Raw genomic sequence first — 16,810 nt, 5'->3', positions numbered from 1 at the left:
GCTGCCCATGTCTCTTCACAAGTGATTTCCAGTTCATCTCAGGAACTTCCTCTGTATTGGCCATTTGGTTTGTGATCATCGTGTTTTGCCAGGAATGTCTGCATCCACCCCACTTCTCCAGAGACATGAAGCCAGTCTGTCTGACCCAGGGGTCCTGTGCATGTCTCTGGCATGGTGGTACAGCTGGACACGGAGCTGTTGGAGCGGGTCCAGAGGAGGGCCACGAAGATGATCAAAGGGCTGGAGCACCTATGCTATGAGGACAGGCTGAGAGAGTTGGGGTTGTTCAGCCTGGAGAAGAGAAGGCTCTGGGGAGACCTTATAGCGGCCTTCCAGTACCTGAAGGGGGCCTACAGGAAAGCCGGGGAGGGGCTGCTGGCAAGGGCATGTAGCGATAGGACGAGGGGCAATGGTTTAAACTAGGGCAGGGCAGGTTTAGATGAGACATTAGGATGAAGTTCTTTACAATGAGGGTGGTGAAACACTGGCCCAGGTTGCCCAGAGAGGGGGTGGAGGTCCCATCCCTGGAGACGTTCAAGGCCAGGCTGGATGAGGCTCTGAGCAACCTGATCTAGTTAAAGACGTGGTCAATGGAGTTAAATCCATCTGGCGGCCGGTCACAAGTGGTGTCCCTCAGGGCTCGGTGTTGGGACCATTTCTGTTTAACGTCTTTATTGACGATCTTGATAAGGACATAGAGTGTATCATCAGGAAGTTTGCAGATGACACGAAGCTAAGCGGGAGTGTTGATCTGCATGAGGATAGGGAGGCTCTACAGAGAGACTTGGACAGATTGGACCGATGGGCCAACACTAATGGAATGTGCTTCAACAAGGCCAAGTGCCGGGTCCTGCACTTGGGCCACAACAACCCCATGCAGCGCTAATGGCTTGGGGCAGTGTGGCTGGAGAGCTGCCTGGCAGAAAAGGACCTGGGGGTTCTAATTGACAAGGGGCTGAACATGAGCCAGCAGTGTGCCCAGGTGGCCAAGAAAGACAATGGCATCCTGGCTTGTATTAGAACTAGTGTGACCAGCAGAAGGAGGGAGGTGATTGTCCCCCTGTACTCAGTACTGGTGAGGCCACACCTGGAGTATTGTGTCCGGTTTTGGGCACCTCAATACGAGAGACATATTGAGGTGCTGGAGCAAGTGCAGAGGAGGGCAACGAAGCTGGTGAAGGGCCTGGAGAATAAATCTTATGAGGAGCGATTGAAGGAGCTGGGAGTGTTTAGTTTGAGGAAGAGGAGGCTGAGGGGAGACCTCATCGCTCTCTACAACTACTTGAAAGGCCATTGTAGAGAGGTTGGTGCTGGTCTCTTCTCACAGGTAATTAGCGATAGAACAAGGGGGAATGACTTTAAGCTGCAGCAGGGTAGGTTTAGACTGGACATTAGGAAAAAATTCTTCACAGAAAGAGTGGTCAGACCCTGGAACAGGCTGCCCAGGGAGGTGGTGGAGTCACCATCCCTGAATGTGCTTAAGAGTCGTTTAGATGTGGTGTTAGGGGTTATGGTCTAGGGGACAACTTTGTAGAGTGGGGTTGATGGTTGGACTCGATGATCGCAAGGGCCTTCTCCAACCTGAATGATTCTATGATTCTATGATTCTATGCCCCTGCTCACTGCAGGAGAGTTGGACTAGATGGCCTTTAAAGGTCCCTTCCAACCCAACACGTTCTGTGATTCTATGACTCCTGTGTCACATCTCTGTAATAAAGGGAGATTTCCTCAGTGCAAGTGTCTGGAGGTTGGACTTTTCTTCCAAAGCTGAAGTCAAGAGCAGGCTGAAGAGGTTGTCCCTACCCTTCCCGTGGCTCTCCAGATTTCCCCCTCCCCTTGCTCTTCCATCAGTCAGACTCCTCCAAACTATCTGGTTGCTGCGTTGGCCTTCAGGGAGTTAGGAACTTGCTGCCTCTCTGAGAAGTCTGATGAACTCTTGAGGCAACTCCTTAAGTATGTTTCTATCTGTATTTTCCTAGCGCTCTCTCTAAACCGGTTCTCGTACGGATATGCCTTGTGGAAGGTGACCCTCGTTAGATGCAGCTTGCACTTGGCATGTAGTAGAGGAGAGAGTTTTAAAGCTTATTGATTTGCATCATGTGTAGCTTTTGTTCTTTAGGCAATGAGGAGAAGCCCTCCTGTGCCTGTGTGCAGGCAGTTCCCTGAGGAAAGCAGGTGGGAATTGGTGCCAAGGAGCTGTAACGTCCAGCTGCAGACTTCAGTGGAGAAGTCTGATGTAAGGACAAGTGCCGCAAGGCCCAGGGGGCCGATCAGAGGAACAGTGGGGTCGGGGAGGTGAGGAGCAAGGATGCCCCTTGAGTGTGTGGCCTCAAGGGACTGCTTTTCCTACCTGCCCATACCTGCTTAGGTGACCCTCTGGATCAATACCTATTTGAGACTGCTGCTATCGCTGCTTCGTAAACTGGAAAATAAAAACAAATGCCTTTAAAATGCAAAACTCCCTTCTCATTATGTCCTCGTTGAAATCTTCCTCTGTAACTACCAGCCTGAAAGCTCTCCAATTAGCTGCAGGAGTCTTGAGGACTTGAAGAAAGTTACGGGAAGAGACAAGGCACACGAGGGCTCTCTGCCTTGTAATGAGCCCCACGGTGGGTTCGGTGCTGAGCCCGTGGACCCGCAGTGCCGAGGGGAGGTTGCACAAACTGCTCAAGGAGTCAGAAAGAAATGCTGACGTGTCTTGGAGCATTAAGGAGCCCCACCGAGGGCCATTACCAAGACGGCCTCCCCTTGGACTTGTTAGAGCAGAAGTTCGGAGGCGGCGATGACAGGCAAAGGCAAAGTGCCAGTGGCTCCAACGCTGCGTGAAGCCTTGGTGTGCTTTATGAAGCCAAATGCCAAGCCCTGACCCCAGCCCCTCACCCTCAGGAGAGAGACCCCGTCCATCACACATGGCTCAGGGCTTTCATGGGATGCGGGGGGGTGTGGTGCCAAGTGAAGGACAACAGTACAACACCTCCCAGCCTCGCCGGGGGGTGCAAGAAGGCAACGTGGCCTCAGTGCTGTAGGGACAATGTGTCTCCTCATAGGCCCTGGTGGCAGAGACATCAGCCATAGCCAAGGGGACAAAGAGCTCAGTTCTGTCAGGGCTTTTTGGCCTTGACGGCACCCTTGGCCATCTCCACCATAGGCTGTCCTACACTGTCCCGTGCCTGCGCCTCTTTCCCTGCAGACTGTAGACACCAAACACACTTCCCCACCTTGTTCTCACCCTGGCACGTCCCTGCCTTTACTGACATCTCTCCATCCTCACTGGCTGCTCCTTCAAATGCAAAATCATGGGTTAACGCAGACTCCCTCTGAGTGACCTGTTGCGCCAAAGCACCACCTTCCTTCGAGCGACGTTTCTGTCTCCTCATGTCCATCTGCACATCCAAAACGGCAGTTTCTCATGGCTTTCCTGTCTCGTGCTCTTTCCCTCTACCAAAAACCACGCGATCATCTCTGACAGTAACAGTCAAGCTTTCTGAAGCTACTATTATTCTTCCCTGAGCTGCCACTTCACCAGGCCAATGCGGTCCCCACCTCTCAGCCTTTCCACACATGGTCCCTAACCCCATCTTGGTAGACCTCCTATGGGCCCACTCCAGTTCCTCCCCGCTCCTCCAGAAGAGAGAGCCCCACATGAGGACACACTATTCCAGATGTGGCCACACCCATGCTAAGTCCTGGGGGTGATAACTCCCCTTGCCTGGGTGGCCACGCTCCTCCCGGTGCAGCCCAATGTGCACGTGGCCATATTCATGGTTAGCACCACGGTCCTGTATGGCATCGCTCGTAATGCCCAGGCCCTTCTCCTCCAGGTTGCTCCTCATTCAGTTCAGGTCCAAGCCTGCTTTGATGTACAGGGTTGTTTTGTCCCCTAACGTAGAAGATCAGAAGGAGAAGATCCCATCTCCTTGAAATCTTCTTGAGGTTTCTGTTGGCGTAATCCCTGAGTTTCTCAAGGTGCGCTTGGACTGAAGCTCCATTGTGCCTGCTGTTAGTGTGAGCGTGCAGATGCCCCACCTGACTTGGGGTGTCTGGCACAAGGACAGAGCATAAGGAATTTAAAGGACAGGACAGATCATACATTAAAAGAGGAGACACTAGTTAAATGAAATTGCAAGCCAAGGTAGGCATTACCATGGTGACCATCCCAGAAACACCAACTGAAGGGACAAAAGAAGCAAAACCAGAGCCAACAAGGGAAGCTTTAAGAGGGGTGGGCTGTTTGTATGGGAGGGCATGAGGATGATCCAAGGGAAGAACTTGGGAGGAACAAAAGAGGGAAGAAGGAAATACGAGATGAAGCCAAGGATAAGGTCATGGCTGTGTGGGGGCATCTGCCAAGCAGCCCTTCACCTGAGAAAGACTGACTGGCGTGGACACAAAACTGCTGTTGATCTGACCATACTTAGGTCTGCATTATTTCCATGGCCACGGGAACATGAGTGCTTTCCCGACCATCCTCAGGGAAAATGCCTGTAGTGGATGACAACACTGGAAGGGACCTCAGGAGGTCTCTAGCCCAATCGTCTGCTCACAGCAGGGTCAGCCATCAGGTTGCACCAGCTTGTGCAGGATTTTATTCATTTTTGGCCTGAAAACCTCCAAAGATGGAGATGGCACCAGCTCTCTGGGAAACATTCTTGGTGGTCATTGGCCGTCATCCTCCCATCACGTACCGTGGTGAAGAGCCCGACTCCTCCAGTTACCTCCTGAAAGGGGTGGGAAGGCTCTTCTGTGGTCTCCTCAAAGTCACCTTTTCTTCTGACTGGACAAATCCAGCTCGCTCAGCCTCCCTTAGCGAGACAGCTGACCTTACAACTGCACCCCTGAGATCTTTAAGAGTCTTCCAATCCTGTTGGCTTCTCTTGCATGTGCAAAGGATGTCACGGTTGTGAGAATGTCGTCATCCTCCTGCCATGGCTTTTTGCCTGTGTCACTCTCCCTTGTCACCTTGATGTCACGCACAGGTGTTGTGGGCTGTGAAGAGGGCGCGATCTGAACAAGTAGCCCTTCACAAATAAACTTGGAACTCAAAATGCTGCAGGCCCAAGAGCCAACATCACACCGTGGGAGGGGCTGGTGCTGCGTTTGCCACACTTGGTGCTAAGCCACGTGCAGACGAGGAATTCACGTCTACAAGAATCGCACTAACTGCTGTCAGTGGTGGCAGAAACACCAAAGCATTCAGATCAGAAGGGACCTTGGGAAGTCTCTAGACCAACCTTCCACTCACATGAGGAGGAGCACTGAATTCCCACCAAGTTCCTCAGGGCTTCGCCCAACAGTGTCCTGGAAATGTTTTGAAACGGGGGCTTTGTCTAAGATTGTCAGGGGGCTCCAGGGTACCCTCTGAGGAAGGTGAGGGTGCCAGATAAGGAGAGACACAGGATTCCTTGACCCTCAACAAGCCGCTAGAAACCTCTGGAAGCTTCTAAAAAACTCCTTCTGCTGCCTTTGATCAACAGGTGCATTGCTGAGAGGCTGCTGAAGCTATTCCAGCCCTTGGACTGTTACTCCCTGCTGCTCTTCCAAGAAGGCACCAATGACATAGCCAGACTTGGATCTACAGGCCAGCCAGCCTCATCTTGATCCCTAGGAACAAGAAGGAGCAGCTAATCCTGGAAACCATTTCCAGGCACGTGAACAACAAGAAAATCACCAGGCGTAGCCACCATGGATTCGAGAAGGAGACCAACTTGATAAACTTCTACAACAAAATGATTGGCCAGGTCCCAGAGACTGAGGGAAGGGCACCTAGTATCCAATTTATGGTTTGTTTTTTTTCTTTTTATCAAATCACAAATCTTTCTCTGGGTATGGGTTTCCTGATAAGAAAACCATTTCCCAGTTCTGGGTGCAATCTACCACAGAGGCACTTATAAGGGAAGGCGATGAGGGCACCTTGCCCACCGAGAGCAAAAGGATAATGCAATCCCTGAAAAAGGATTTCCAGTCTCGGTGGCGTTTGCTTACGTTCGCTTATGACCTCACCAGCAGTAAAGCCACAGCTTTTGTTGTGACAATACGCAATGCTTCGGTACCCACCATACGCCCAGTCATTGCGCTGGGATTAAGCCACCGTGGAACCGTCCTCTGTCCCTTAGAACATAGAGTATGGGCCCAAGAGCGTGGGAACCAACGGAAAACCATTGATGTTTACGCGTGTGGTGTATGGGACCAATATGGGACCAATGAAACCCCTAACACTGTACTTGTAGATATTGGAAAAGGACGTGCTTGTGTAGGAACCCTTTGTGATTATTTATAGACGACGGCGCTGTAGGGATACACAATCAATCAGATATCCGTATTTGTAGTTTTGCTGAAATTATGGAACGTGACTTTAACTATTCAGCTTGTCCTAGTTCCAGTATGGATAGGGTTAATTTTCCCCAGGCTCCGGCAGGGACACAGGTATTCCATCCCCTGGGAGCCATTCCCAGGCTTTGGCAGGGGCACGGGTATTCCATCCCGTGGGAGCCGTGCCCAGTCGGTAGCCAGGGGCTGCCAGGGGAGGGGGTGGGAAGTCACCAGTTGGGAGAGGGCTGGGCTGTCCCCGGTCCGGTGGGTGAGCGGTGGTGCCGTAATCTGTCAATCAGCAGGGGCACGTTCCACTGTCCGTGTTGTTGTTGTTGTTTTCCTGTTCCCTTTGCTGTCCCATTAAACCACCTGTGTCTCAACCCACGAGTTTTGCTTTTTCTTCCAATTCTCCCTCACGGCTGTAGGGGTTTGAGAGAGCAGCCACGTGGTTCCGTGTTGCCATCTGAGGCTGAACCACCACAGGCTCCCGTCCCAACCTACCAATTGCTGCCTTTTAACTACGCATTATATCAAGATTAATCGCCTACCACACACACACACCTCCAATGGAATGTGTACAAACTGTCTGAGAAAGAGGAAGAACATCCCTGATGGCAAACTCTCCTGGGATGGTCACCAACAGCAACCGGAGCTTTGAATTCAATGTTACATTCAGGAGTAGTTTTCTTAGATTTAACTTTATTGTGCTTATTGCTTGTAGCCATTTCATATATTAAAGTTTGGCGAAAGATGAAACAGATCATGTCAATAATTTGACTAGAATGTGGCAGTGGAGGGAGACAGTCTCACGGTGTGAGGGCTCGGCAGGGAAAACAGCCCCAGCACAACAGCAGGTGGAGGAGCAGAGCCCGGGCTTTGTCCCCGGGAGGTTCCCCAGGACCTTGCTCGCCGAGAAGGGTCAGTGCTCAAAGTGAGAAGAGCCTTGGGTGCGAAAAGCTCCATTGCAGAGGATGCCTTTCACCCACTGCTCCCTGGGTCGCGGGCTCACTGCTTCTGGGTCACTCTGCCCGGGACTGACGCCAAGCAAACCGGGTCGCGCTCACCACGTGGATTCCTGGTTTACTCACAACCTCCGTGCTACTTCCCGCAGCTGCAGAAAGTGCGACCCTAGGATATCAGCCAGCGGGCATAAACCTCGCTGGTCATGTTTCCCATAGCCCTGGTGAGGAGGTCTCTACACGAGGTGTGCTACGTTCCTCCATGACGTGTTCTGAGCCTGGAAAAATGCTCCCAGACCTGCCTGTTGGCCTTTCTGTGCCCCAGGCCACCCTGGCTTTAGATGTTCCCTATGCCTTCAGATGGAGTGAGAGACCAGGTACTCTGGGAGGGAAGAGGAGAACATCTTCTCCCGGAGGTGACATACATGAACATAGCAGATAGAGCGGTCCAAGCAAACAGGGTGGTCACTTCTGCACTCCGTGGCAAGCATCTTGCAGGAAAAGCTTTAAAAATTTAACAGAATTCTATGTGGGGACACTACACACCTCTCTTCCCTTGTTACTAGAGAGGTTTAAACAAAATCTTCATCATAACTTCATGCGTAATACTGCAATTGCCACACAAGCCAAAAATGATGCTACTGGTACCACTAAGTCCTTCCAGTTGAAGGTATTATTGCCATATCCCTGGTTCCCTGGTCCAAAGCCACCGCCTATACCACCAAAGGGTCCCGGACCCGGTCCAAAGGGGCCACCACTCCCACCAAAGCCACCGCCTATACCACCAAAGGGTCCCGGACCCGGTCCAAAGGGGCCTCCTTTACCACCAAAGGGTCCTGGACCCGGTCCAAAGGGGCCTCCTTTACCACCAAAGTCACCACTGGAACAGCCGCTCTCTTCCTGTGAAGAGAGTCAGATTGTCAGCAAGGGCACGGTGTGTGCTGTGGGAGCAGCACAGAGCCAAGAATCAATGGGAGGGACCCAGCTGGGACCCCTTCGCCATTCCTGCCTACTAGCCACGTCGTGGCACCTGCACCCTCCCACTTCGTACCTTCGATTTACGTTTGCTGGTCTTCGGGTGCTCCTCCCGCCGCTTCTTAGGCTGATCCTCCAGCTTCTTTCTCAGACGAGCCACCTCTTCTTCGGTGCTGTGCAACTTGTCCTGCAGCTTCTGCTTGTCTTCAGCCTCCTGCTTCCACCGGGCATCCCACTCCTGCTGAGCTCTCTCATACTGCTGTTGCACATCTGGGGACGGAGAAAGAGAGGTGTTGCAAAGGCAGGAGCTGAGCCCACAAGCCCCCAAGGAGTACTGTTGTGTGCCCCCCACCAAGCTTGGCCGTCTACAGGCAGTGACATTTCTCCTGCCCACAAGTTACCTTTCAGCTCCTTGTCCTTCTTTTCCAGGGCGAGGTCTATGTTGAGGATGTTCTTGTCCAGAGCCTCTCTGCGTTGGAGGAACTCCTGCAGGACGGCATCAGCCTGTAGGAGCACAGGTAGAAGAGGAGTCAAGGGCAGAAACAGCAGCTGGGGGGAAATGGTTACGTGGGGGAAGGGGATGGGACGTGGAGCCTCTTCCCGGCAGGGGAGCTGCTGTTGTTCCTACCATCACCCCCTTGCCAGGCAGTTCCCCATATTTCTCCAACAGCGCCTGCTGGTCTCCTTCAAACAGCTGGTGACCCCCCGGCACATTGTAGACACCATCGGTGATTTTTCTGTCCAAGTCCTGGAAGAGGTCCCTGAGCGCGGCCTCGCACTTCTCACGGGACGCCTGCTCGTTGTCCCTGCAGAACTTGTCCTTGATTGCCTCCACCTGGCACTGTCCGGAAAGGGGCAGAGGGAAGGAATCAGCCCAGGCTGAGCTGCGGCCACCGCTCTCACGCCGGGCAAAAATCAAGCCCTGTTGACATGGAAACTGGGATCGCCAGTCCGTGGGGTAATCGGCCGGGAGGAGACAGGGGGGGAGGCCATTCTGCACTCAGGAACATCTCTGGACCAAGGTGCCCAGGAGCAGAGAGCACGCCAGGGACCACGGGCTTCACAAAAGACAGGGACAAGAATTAGTCGGCAGGAGAGGGGAAGCGTGGAAGGCTACAGGCTTCCAGCCAGGGCAGAGACACATCTGGGCTGGGGCAAGAGAGCGGGCAGGGCTGAGCCTCGTCCCCTTTGCAGCACGGCTTTTGAACCTAGGGAGAAGAGGTGGTGCAGCAGGACAACTGACAGCCTGCAGAACGTGAGAGCGGGCCTTGGGACCGAGTCTGCTCTGCAGAGGGCACAGCAGTGTCCTCTGGCAGGAGGCAGGAGACCCCCTCCCCCCAGGACCATGCTGTTTCCCCAAAGCTAAGGGGATGGTGGCGTCCCTGGGGGAATCCTGGCTGGGCTGGGGACCACCTACTGTAAGATCTGCCAGGAAAGAGCAGATCTCCTCCTCGAACGCCTGTTTCTGGAACAGCTCCAGCGTCTCCCGCTCGCACTGGGTGTGCAGATCCAGTAGCTCCTGAACCGTCTCCGTCGGCAGCTTCACCCGCCGCTCCATCAGGTCCTGGTACAACGTCACAGCCTCTTTCACTGCCGCTGCATTTACAGTCTTTGCCAGGGCGAGCACCGCACTCTCCAGGCATGGCACTGCCCCGCTCCGGATGGTCTCCACGTAGCTCTCTGCCAGTTTCCCCAGCACTGCCAAGGAGAACCAAAGATGAGAGATCTGCAGCCTGAACAAAACACCGGCTTCCGCGCGCCGTTGGCTCCTGCCATATCCCTGCTGCCTGCCTGCCACAGCCTTCCTGAACTTCCTTTCCTCTTTCCCACCCCGTCTACAGCATCCAGCGGCTCCAGATCCACAGGCAGGGACAGCAGCCAGCAGAAAACCTCTCCCTTTCCCCACCTCCACCATTTGGCTGGGCATTTGATCCTTCCCCAGAGGCAGAGCCAAGAGGTGCTGGCCATCCAACCCTCTGCACAGCAGCACTCACGGGTCCCTGTTATGGTGCGGCCGCAAGGGATGGTCTTAGGTGGAGACGTTTCCCAGATGTGGCTGCAGAATTTCTCCACCTGCTGCCGGAATTCACAATCGATCTCATCGTCCTGAAGCTCCTCCAAGCGAACCAGGTCCCTCCTGTGGGCCGGCTGGTAAAAAACAAAGCACTTGCGATCCCGAAAGAACTGGCAGATGCATTCCCGGGGCTGGTTGTAGCGTTGGGTCTCTGGGCTGCTCCCTGTGGGGTAGGAGCACACGGAGCAAGTTCACCGGGGCTTGGGCTGTTGTTGACTTACACTGAAATGCTGCTGGGGTTGGACATCTCCAGCAGCACAGCACCATTCCCTTACCAGCCTTTAACTTGAGTGCATTCTCCAAGTATTCGTCCTCAGAGATTTCCTTCCCATCCACCTCCAGCTGCAGTGTGAAGTCCCGGACCGTCCACACAAAAGTCGGGAAGATGGGGGCAACGTTTTCTGAATCCTCCAGTTCATCTTCACTCTGCTCGGGTGCTGCTTTCAACTTGACCTGCTCAGTCAGCTTCATCACATAGCTAGGGAGCTGGCTAAGGAAACAGGGACCTCAGCTCTGAATGCAGGGGCATCGCCACCCTGCAACCGCTCAGCACTTCACGGGCAAGAGAGGAGACTCTGTGGGGACAGAGATCAGCCGGGAACCGCCGGAAGGAAGAGGGAGAAAACCCCTCAGCCTGGAGGTCCACCACATGGCACTCCTAAGGACTCAAAGCACAGCACTGGGCACCACCAGAAGGTCCTTCGGCTGTTTGAGGAACTAGGATTTGTCAAGCCCTTGCCCACCACTCAGGGAGAGGAGGGTACCCCTCCTGCTGCTGTCCCACCAAGGATACTGCAGCTGGTCCACGGCTTGCTGGTCAATGGTGCCTTTGCTGTTGTAGATCAGGGTGCTGGAGAGCAGCACGGTCAGCACAAAGATCCACATGTCGTTCTTCATGTCACCCTGGAGGAAGTACCCTTGGCTCTTACCAACAAGACCCCCTAAGTCTTGGGGGCAAAGCCCCACATGCCCAGACCCTCAATGCTCCTTACCGACAGGCCACGGCAAGACCAGGTCTTGGAGAGACCCACCCCCATGCCATCACCACCTCCTTCTCGAGCTGGGCTTATCCTCAGCTCTTAACTCTCAGGGTCCCACACACCTCTAGCAAAGTGCTCCCTGAGCTCCTCTGTCCTGTTCTGCTGCTCTTTCCCAGAAAAGCAGAGGAGTTTGGCACCTTGCCTGCCCCAGCCTCCTTCCCCATGGGCTCTGGCTCTTCCCAGCACGCTGGCTGAAGCCACCACAGGTGGTGGGAACCCCCCTGGCCTCTGGTCACCATGGCTGGTGACAAAGTGCTGGGAATGCGCAAAGGCAGCGGCCGCTTCTTCCACACCTTCTCCACATCACCCAGCCCTTCCGTGTCCAGCAGCACCAGAGTGTGTCCAGGCTTGCACGGGTGAGGTACACACCACATCCAGATACCCCTGGTGTGGGACTGCACACCACTGCCCAAGGAGAAACCTGTGGGGAGGTCGCAAGGGTCTCAACAGCGTTCAATACAGGTACGTTGGGCATCCGGGGCCGGGACCTCTCTCACCTTTCCTCTGACAAGCCAGCCTGTTCATGAGGTAGGACTTGCCAGTGCGGTACAGCCCTGTGATGGCCACCACCACCACGGGCTGGGTGATCCCTGACAGCACCTGCAGGGCCTCCTGCTGGACCACCAGCCCCTTCGTCCGCGTGTTCTCAATGAGGCACACAGGCTCCGGCATGTGGATTTCAATTGCCATCGCTGACAGCAAACACAGCCTGGAGAGGAGACTGCAAGACGGGACGGTTAACACGGTGGGGACCTTCCACCTGCCTCCTCTTTTTCCCCATTGCAAGCGCTGCTGTGAAGACAACGATGGCCCTTAGAAGAGGTGCACAGCCCCTTCCCGTTTATCCCAACAGAAACAGCTGCATTTCGGAAAGCCCGGCGGGATGGTGGGAGTGCTCTGCACTATGTCCTAAGCACCGCTTTGAAGTTTGCTGAGTGGAGAAATGTGCAAAAATGGGGGTGGGACATAGCGATGGCCTCAGGCAGGGCTCGAGACGAGAGGATCAACTGGAGAGTCACACCAGCCCCAAGGAAAGGAGAGGTCAGGTGGCGAGGCTGAAGCTGAGGGGAGCACCCCAAGAATTTTTTCATTAATTTCTTATGCCGAACCCCATCAAAGCCCCTCTCACCCTCCACTGTGCCTCCCACAGGGACGTGCGTGCTGCTGGCCCATGCAAGGCACCCATCTCTCCTTTCCTCCCCCCACACGTTCATCACTGATGCCCTGGCGTCCCTGTCCCTTGTTGGGGTCCCTGTCACTTGCTGGGGTCAGCAGGAGCCATTCCACAGCCCCAGCGTCCAGGGCTGCTTGCACGGGGTGGGGAGGAGGCATCAGGGGAAGGGACTCACCGTCGTCTTGTCGCCTGCCCTGGGCTGCAAGAGCTTTGCTGCAGCCTGGCTCCTGCCCGCCTTTGTCCTGTGCCCTGGGCCTGCACCTCCCCTCCTATTCCTGGAAAGGAAATGAGTCAGAGGCGAAAGTGAAAGCCATCAGCTCAGAACAAACACTCCGAGCAGGCAAGACAGAGATGGTTTAATAAGTGAAGGAACAACAACGAAAAACAAACAACGCCACAGCAAACCCTCACCTCCTCCCAGCTGCCCGGGCCATTTCAGAGCTGCACCCACCTTGGGAGACATCCCCCGACCCCCTTCTTCCTCGACCCCACCGCTTTTTCCTGCTGAGCGTGGCCTTATCTAGTGGGGAAGGGTGGGGAGATATGGGAAGAGGTTTCCCAGAGGAGCTGTGGATTCCCCATGGAACTTGCGCATGACCCACCGTTGGAAGTGCTCAAGGTCCGGTTGGACGGGGCTGTGAACAACCTGATCGAGTGCAAGATGTCCCTGCTCACGGCGGGGGGTTCGGACTAGATGATTTTTGAAGGTCCTGGCCATGTCCTCACCCAACCTCTTGCCCACCCCCAGACCACTCACTGGTGGGGTGGTGTGAGCAGCAGAAAAGGCCCTTACTCTGTGTAAGCGCCGCTCAGCAATAGAGAAAACACCCCCGTGTTATCAACGCTGCTTTCAGCACAGTCCAAAGCACAGCCACATGCAGACTACAAGGAAGAAAATCAACTCCATCCCAGCCAAGACCAGCACAGGGTGAACAAGAAGTTGGGAGGGGACACAGCTGGGACACCTGACCTCTACCCAACCATTCTGCTCTCCTGGCACACACAGCTTTTGCTTTGCCTATTTTCATCTTAACCTAGGAGTTGTCTCACTGCTGACTCTCTCCCCCATCCCACGAGTTTGCGAGTGAGCGAGGGGCTGCGTGGGGCTTAGTTGCCACCTGGGGTTAAACCACCACCAGCCAACGCCATCACCAGCCCCTCCCAGGCTCCAGTCAACCCCATGGACATGGAGGCAGCAAAAGGGCTCAGCCCATGCACAGGCCCAGAACCTGCCCCACTACAACCTCCCGGATGCCCTCGGACTCGCTCCGGCAATGGCGAGCTCCACGGACACTGCCCACTCCTGGGCTTTGACTCCTCTCTGAGGACCTCACAAGCCCTGCCCTCTTCCAGCAACATCAAGGGGATTGACACTGGGGGACAAGAGGCTGCCCCTCCTGTCACGGGCACAGCGGGGAGGAGAGGAGAGCTTAGGGCACAGGGTGCGAGCCTGGGCGAGTCCTAACTTGCATGCAAAGCCATGGGGGGATGAACGCCTGCTCCCAGACACCCATTCCCCTTGCTCCATCCCAGAGCCTGAGCAGACCTTTGGACCTCGTCCTCCTCCCACCCGCTGGCGTCCCCCTCACTTGCTGGGGTCCCTGTCCCTTGTTGGGGTCCCTGTCCCTTGTTGGGGTCCCTGTCACTTGCTGGGGTCAGCAGGAGCCATTCTGCAGCCCCAGCGTCCAGGGCTGCTTGCACGGGGTGGGGAGGAGGCATCAGGGGAAGGGACTCACCGTCGTCTTCGTCGCCTGCCCTGGGCTGCAATAGCTTTGCTGCAGCCTGGCTCCTGCCCGCCTTTGTCCTGTGCCCTGGGCCTGCACCTCCCCTCCTGTTCCGGGAAAAGAAGTGAGTCAGAGGCGAAAGTGAAAGCCATCAGCTCAGAACAAACACTCCGAGCAGGCAAGACAGAGATGGTTTAATAAGTGAAGGAACAATAACGAAACACAAACAACGCCACAGCAAACCCTCACCTCCTCCCAGCTGCCCAGGCCGTTTCAGAGCTGCACCCACCTTGGGAGACATCCCCCGACCCCCTTCTTCCTCGACCCCACCGCTTTTTCCTGCTGAGTGTGGCCTTATCTAGTGGGGAAGGGTGGGGAGATACAGGAAGAGGTTTCCCTTTGGATTCCCCATCAGGACAGGTGACCAAAAATTGACCAATGTTGGGGGATATGGCGGGTCCGTAGACCCCTTGACAGAAGAGATAGAGATTGCAGTGTACCCATAAGAAGGCCGCCAGTTGCATCATATAAGGACAATGTAACAAAAAGGAGAAAGAAGAAGATTGCTTCAGAGAACAAGGAGAGTTAGGCTGTGAGAAAGCCAGATTTTGAGCAATGTGAACAGGATTTCAATAACCAATCGTATTGTAGCTACGAGCACGTGTGCTATGTCACCTAACCAATTGAAAGCGTAGAAAGAACGCGTGAACGGAGCATGAACAAAAGATTAGATATATAAGAAAGCCAAGTTTGTAATAAAGACTGAGCTTAACTTAAGTCTTCAAGGAGAGTCTTGTCGTTTGTCCGTCCTGACTGAAAGAAAATGGCTGTTAAAGAAAATAAGGGACTGCTCCTGATGAACACAAAAGATAAACAATATAAGTACGTGTTGCCTCGTGACCAAATAGCAGCTGTAAAAGAGACTCAAAGAGGGATGGGTGTTATTCACCCTGAAGGACTGGTGCGTCCCTCTGCACCTCTTGCTCCAGCCTTGGCGGAAACAGAGGCATGGCCTTCTCCTCCTATTTCTACTAACCCCATCTCGAGTCTGGGTTTTCCATCCTTGCCACCTGAGTCAGACGATGAGGAGGGCAGTCCTATAACGGGTGAGGAAGGGACTGAAGTGGTGGACTCTGGGGAGCCACCCCCATCGTACACAAGATGCCCCTGGACGCTTGGGGGCCAATTGGCAAAGGTTTAAGTGCCTTACTAATAGGAAGATCTAGTAGCACCTTACAAGGCCTCATGGTACATGTTGGAGCGATTGATGCTGATTACACAGGACAAATATGTGCCATGGTATCGACAGCTACACCACCTGTGACTATTGAGAAAGGAACTCGACTTGCTCAGTTAGTCCCATTTCAAAGTTGTGTTCCACAAAGGGACAACGTTACACGTGGTGGTGGTGGTTTTGGTGCTACGGGAAAGCCACAAGTCTATTGGGTGCAGACGGTATCTGATCAATGCCCACAAATGCATTGTGTTCTTGAACTTAGTGATGCCACTCCCAAGAATTCCATCTGTGAATAACATGGAGCCTACCAAAAGATATCAGTGGAAAGTGTTGCCACAAGGTATGAAAAACTCGCCTACAATTTGTCAATGGTTTGTAGCAAAAGCGTTGAGTCCAATGCGTGCCCTGTTCCCATCTGATTACTGTCACCATTACATGGATGATATTCTGCTAGCGGCTGCAACACCGCAACAGTTAGAAAAAATGGAACAGAAAACACGGGAATCATTGTGTGAATATGGCTTAATAATCGCCCCAGAAAAGGTACAAAGGCAACAACCGTGGTTATACCTGGGAATGACAGTATGAGCTCAGACAGTCATGCCACAACCTATCCAACTACAAATAGAAGTAAAAACGTTGAATGATGTACAAAAAATTAGCAGGAATGATTAATTGGATTCGGCCCTATGTTGGTATTCCATCTTCCAAATTACAACCCCTCTTTGAGCTATTAAAAGGTGACACTAATATTTTAGCCCCACGAATGTTAACTGAGGAAGCAAAAAAAGTGGTAGCTGAAATAGAACAAGCTCTTAGTAGTAAACGCGTACGGAGACTTGACTTAGCGGTTTCGGTGCAGGCCTTTGTGTTAGTAGATCAATTAGTGCCATTTGCTGTGATTGCTCAATGGTGTGAACAATGGGATGATCCCTTACGTGTTTTAAAATAGATTTTTTTGCCCAACAAGATGAAGAAAACAGCCCCTGGTCTATTTGAGCTAATAGCACAAGTTAATAGAAATAACTAGAACTCGATGTTCAGAACTGATGGGAAGAGACCCCGAACAGCTTGTAGTCCCTGTCCAGAGGGATTATTTTGAACGGTGCTTAGCTAACAGCACTGCCCTACGAGCAGCCGTGACCAATTATACAGGGCAGGTGAGCTACCATTTACCTTCACACCCGCTGATCAAATTGGGCACCCAAATGGCCTTTGCACAGAAAAATCTCAGTCGCAGAAACCCAGTGGAGGGCCCCACGGTGTTCACAGATGGATCAGGAAAAACTGGAAAAGCTGCCATTGTCTGGAGACAAGG

At 53.6% G+C, this 16,810-nt stretch overlaps 1 protein-coding gene across 5 annotated transcripts; it reads right to left on the bottom strand.

Moving 5' to 3' along the window:
* Positions 1-6,988: 6,988 nt before the first annotated feature.
* On the bottom strand, positions 6,989-14,357 carry LOC141734858 (guanylate-binding protein 1-like). Of its 5 annotated transcripts, XM_074567074.1 has the most exons (13): positions 14,268-14,343; positions 12,707-12,806; positions 11,855-12,078; positions 11,651-11,778; positions 11,111-11,220; positions 10,593-10,795; positions 10,238-10,480; positions 9,661-9,941; positions 8,872-9,084; positions 8,645-8,747; positions 8,320-8,513; positions 8,093-8,168; positions 6,989-7,772 (listed from the first exon to the last, which is right to left on the bottom strand). In XM_074567074.1, the coding sequence occupies exons 3-13, from the start codon at positions 12,045-12,047 to the stop codon at positions 7,606-7,608; spliced, it is 1,911 nt and encodes a 636-aa protein (XP_074423175.1). In that variant the 5' UTR covers positions 12,048-12,078; positions 12,707-12,806; positions 14,268-14,343; the 3' UTR covers positions 6,989-7,605. The 5 variants fall into 5 exon arrangements, with proteins under 5 accessions (XP_074423175.1, XP_074423177.1, XP_074423178.1 ...); XM_074567076.1 differs by having other exon boundaries at positions 6,989-8,168; positions 14,268-14,357; XM_074567077.1 differs by having other exon boundaries at positions 6,989-8,168; positions 12,707-12,800; positions 14,268-14,287.
* Between the last annotated feature and the right edge of the window lie 2,453 nt (positions 14,358-16,810).

This window comes from Larus michahellis, chromosome 25, assembly GCF_964199755.1.
Source record: "Larus michahellis chromosome 25, bLarMic1.1, whole genome shotgun sequence".
NCBI lineage: Eukaryota > Metazoa > Chordata > Aves > Charadriiformes > Laridae > Larus > Larus michahellis.
Note: the sequence above shows the minus strand (reverse complement) of the source record. Positions and strands in the feature narration are given on the sequence as shown.